The 3,362-nt window shown below is 41.3% G+C and overlaps 1 protein-coding gene across 1 annotated transcript; it reads left to right on the forward strand.

The window, feature by feature from the left end:
* Positions 1 to 1,298: 1,298 nt before the first annotated feature.
* LOC104943551 (zinc finger protein 106-like) lies at positions 1,299 to 3,180 on the forward strand (the record flags this gene model as incomplete). The annotated part of the gene is made up of 4 exons (XM_010769002.1): positions 1,299 to 1,433; positions 1,738 to 1,854; positions 2,113 to 2,333; positions 3,177 to 3,180. Coding segments are annotated over 4 exons (477 nt in total), but the record flags the coding sequence as incomplete, so codon positions are not given.
* Between the last annotated feature and the right edge of the window lie 182 nt (positions 3,181 to 3,362).

Consider the following 3,362-nt stretch of genomic DNA (forward strand, 5'->3'; position numbering starts at 1 on the left):
TAATTAGTTTTGTACTGTTAGTAGAATCTCAGTGATTATTAAACGACACAAAGTCAACATTCATTATTAAAAGAGAGTGGTAATAATTTACCAAAACTCACAACATTGTGTTTCGTCTTTTTTAAAGTGTTGCTTCTTAAAATATGAGAACAGACATTCAAAGTTAAATTAGAAACCATAAGAGAAACATTTTATTTATTTATCTTAAAGGTCACCTATCATGCTATTTTTAGGCAATAGCATAGGTCTCAGATATATAAAAAACATGAAGCGTTTTGCTCAAAATACCAAACAGATCACCCATTCTAGCCATGCCTCATATCCCTCTATTTCACTTCCTGTTTCAAAAGTGCTGATTTTGGGATAAAGCGTTCAAAAAAAATAAATAAAAATGATACAAAAATAAAAAGGAGGGGTCTGAGCTCATGCGGGACCCGGCAGCTACTGTCTAAACTAAATACTGCCGTGATGAAACTCCATATCATGGATTATCAAGGATTATCTCTGAAACAGTATGGAGCTCAAAGGCTTTCTCTCTTGCCGGTTATACCACAAGGTGAGTTCCTTTTTACTTCCTGCTTCTTCACACACATGCTCTCCAGTACAGGTTAGCTCTGAGTGTTAGCGATGCTAATGTAAACACCGACCATATTACGTCCAAAACAGTCGGGCATTGTTTCTGATGAGGGCCGTGGGTCCACATTTCAGATATTACGTCATATCGGACGCAAATCTGGATCAGCTCCGTTGTTCCCCCGTTTTTAGAGATTTGGGTACGGAGGAAAAGAGAGAGGGTTTTATTTCCTGACGCTGCGTGAGTTCCCCGACACACCGGGGACACATCTTTATGTATAAAGGCATCAAAAAGTGCATTTTGCTTGATAGGTCCCCTTTAGATGCTTAAGTTTGTTTTGGATCACATTTCAGCTTCAGTGTACGTATGTAGTTAAATAGTTTTATAGAGTGGTCCATTATATATAAAACATTGACAGCAGATCATTAAATAAAAGATTCAAACAAAAGAAGGGCGTTTCGGGGGAATGTACACTTTCCATTTCTCCCAAATGTTCTCAGATTGAAGTTCCTGGAGCCTCAAAGAGAAGGTTACTCTTTCCATTACAAAGATTTCATAAATGATATCGTACCAATCATCTATAGATGGGCTGTTTGGTTTGAGCCATTTCTTTGTGGATGCTTTCCTCGCAGCTACACTCAACATCCCAAATAAGTATTTTGTTTTAGAGAAACTTTTTATATTTTAAAACATGTCTAATTTCTGGTTCTCCCTGTGTTTGCAGAGTCGTAAGTGTGTGGGAGTGTTTGAGGGTCACAGCTCCAAGGTGAGCTGCCTGCTGGTCTCTGCAGCTCCGAGCCTCCACCATCGCCTCTACTCCGGGTCCAGTGACCAGACCATCTGCTGCTACAACCTGAAGGTGAACGACACGTAACTTTGTCCCTCGTGCTCCAATAATCAACAACATGTTCTCTGATTGATATGGTTGGTTGAGTGAACTACAAAGATGAAGGTATGTGTAGGTGAAATATGAATGAATGATAGTCGAGAAGAAGAAACTCACCTGTGAGCTCCAAAGTCACACATGTTCAGATTTCTTAGTGTTAGAGAGAATAGGAAATTAAAGATCTTTTATTATGGGCACCATATGTTGTACTGTACTCACCTTAAAGCACATCGTTCCTCTTATTGTTTTAAGTGAATTCCCTTTCCCTGGTCCTCAGACGCGGGAGTTGGAGCAGCAGTTCCCTCTCTCAGACCGAGTCCTCTGCCTCCACAGTCGATGGAAAACGCTGTACGCCGGTCTGGCAAACGGCACCGTGGTGACCTTTAACCTCAAGGTGAGAGACAGGTGCAATATAAAAAACGTCATGACTTATTTTGAAGTGGTGGCGATAAACATCGGAAACTGTGACTGAAATGTTATTCTGTAGTCACGTTGTTATACTTTGAAAATAATTGTAAGACCAAGCAGTAACTTAAGTAAAAAGACTTCATATGAACCGTGTCAGAAAATGCATTTAGCTAGCTTTGGTTAAAACATGACCCAGCCCCTAACTAACTAACTAACTAACTAACTCATCTGGTTGTTTGTTCAGACCAATAAGCAGATGGATGTGTTTGAGTGCCACGGTCCTCGGGGGGTGAGCTGCATGGCCTCCTCTCAGGAAGGAGCGAGGAGGATCCTATTGGTCGGATCCTACGACAACACCATCAGCGTGAGGGACGCTAAGAGCGGCCTCCTGCTGAGAACTCTGGAGGGCCACACCAAGACCGTGCTCTGCATGAAGGTAACGTACGATACGATAATACTTTATTGGTCAGATCAGGTCTGAAATGCTCCTTGCTTCACAGCAGCTCCATGTGTAACAACAGACAAATATCAAGACACAATGCATGGATGTGACGGCTGTCGCCTTGCCTTCTGCATTAACCGACCTGTGAGCATTCTGTGTGTGTATGTATATATATATGTGTGTGTGTGTGTGACTGCCTTTAGGTACTATGGTTACCGCGTGACGTTGTTTAGTGCCTCCCACCGGAAGAGGTGGGATGCCTCGCTACTCTACTCTCCAAATTGTTTGTGTCTATTCTGAGACTCATGACGGCGTTGAATTTGTGCTAGACGCCTCATTATTTCTGCCTTATTGCCCGTATTGTTCTGTGCTGGTGATAATCTGTGGCCTCCTGTTGTTTACTTATATCATAAATAGATAGCTCCTTGTTCAAAGAGCCTATACTTTTGTTTATATCATTTTTATTTGAGTTTATTATTAAAATCAACCTCTTACCAAGAACATCTGGTTTCGTGTTGCTTCCCTTTTACCCTAAACGAGCTGGGGGACGTAACAGCGTCCAATCAGATCACGGCTTGAACAAATGGCATATGTGGATGTTTACTTAGTACTTTTGCTTGGCATTCAATAAAAAAGAGCATGCCGAAAACACAGATACTGTAAGTATCCTTATATTTGGTGATGGTGGATTTGCTTTTGTTGCTTATAACTTTAAATCGACAGAAATGTAATCAAATTGGCCCACCAGGAGTTGGAATAGGTCATCGTTCTCGTTCATCTGCCTATTTGGATCCTGAATATGTCAGAAGTGGATTCAGCATAATCAATGACCCCTAAAACCACTTGAATATTGTCCATTTACGTAGGTGACTAAGCTAATTTATGCCAATTTACGATACTTTCGCTAACTGTGGAAGTTGCCCAATCTTTACAAGTACATTGCTCACCTAAAACGTATGGCTACTCAACATTTCAGGGTTCACAATAGGACTCTATAGGCCATACTTGTCAACCCTCCCGATTTTCGCGGGAGACTCCCGATTTCATTGCCC

The sequence above is a fragment of the Notothenia coriiceps genome, unplaced genomic scaffold (assembly GCF_000735185.1).
Source record: "Notothenia coriiceps isolate Sejong01 unplaced genomic scaffold, NC01 NC01_scaffold00006190, whole genome shotgun sequence".
Taxonomy (NCBI): Eukaryota; Metazoa; Chordata; class Actinopteri; order Perciformes; family Nototheniidae; genus Notothenia; species Notothenia coriiceps.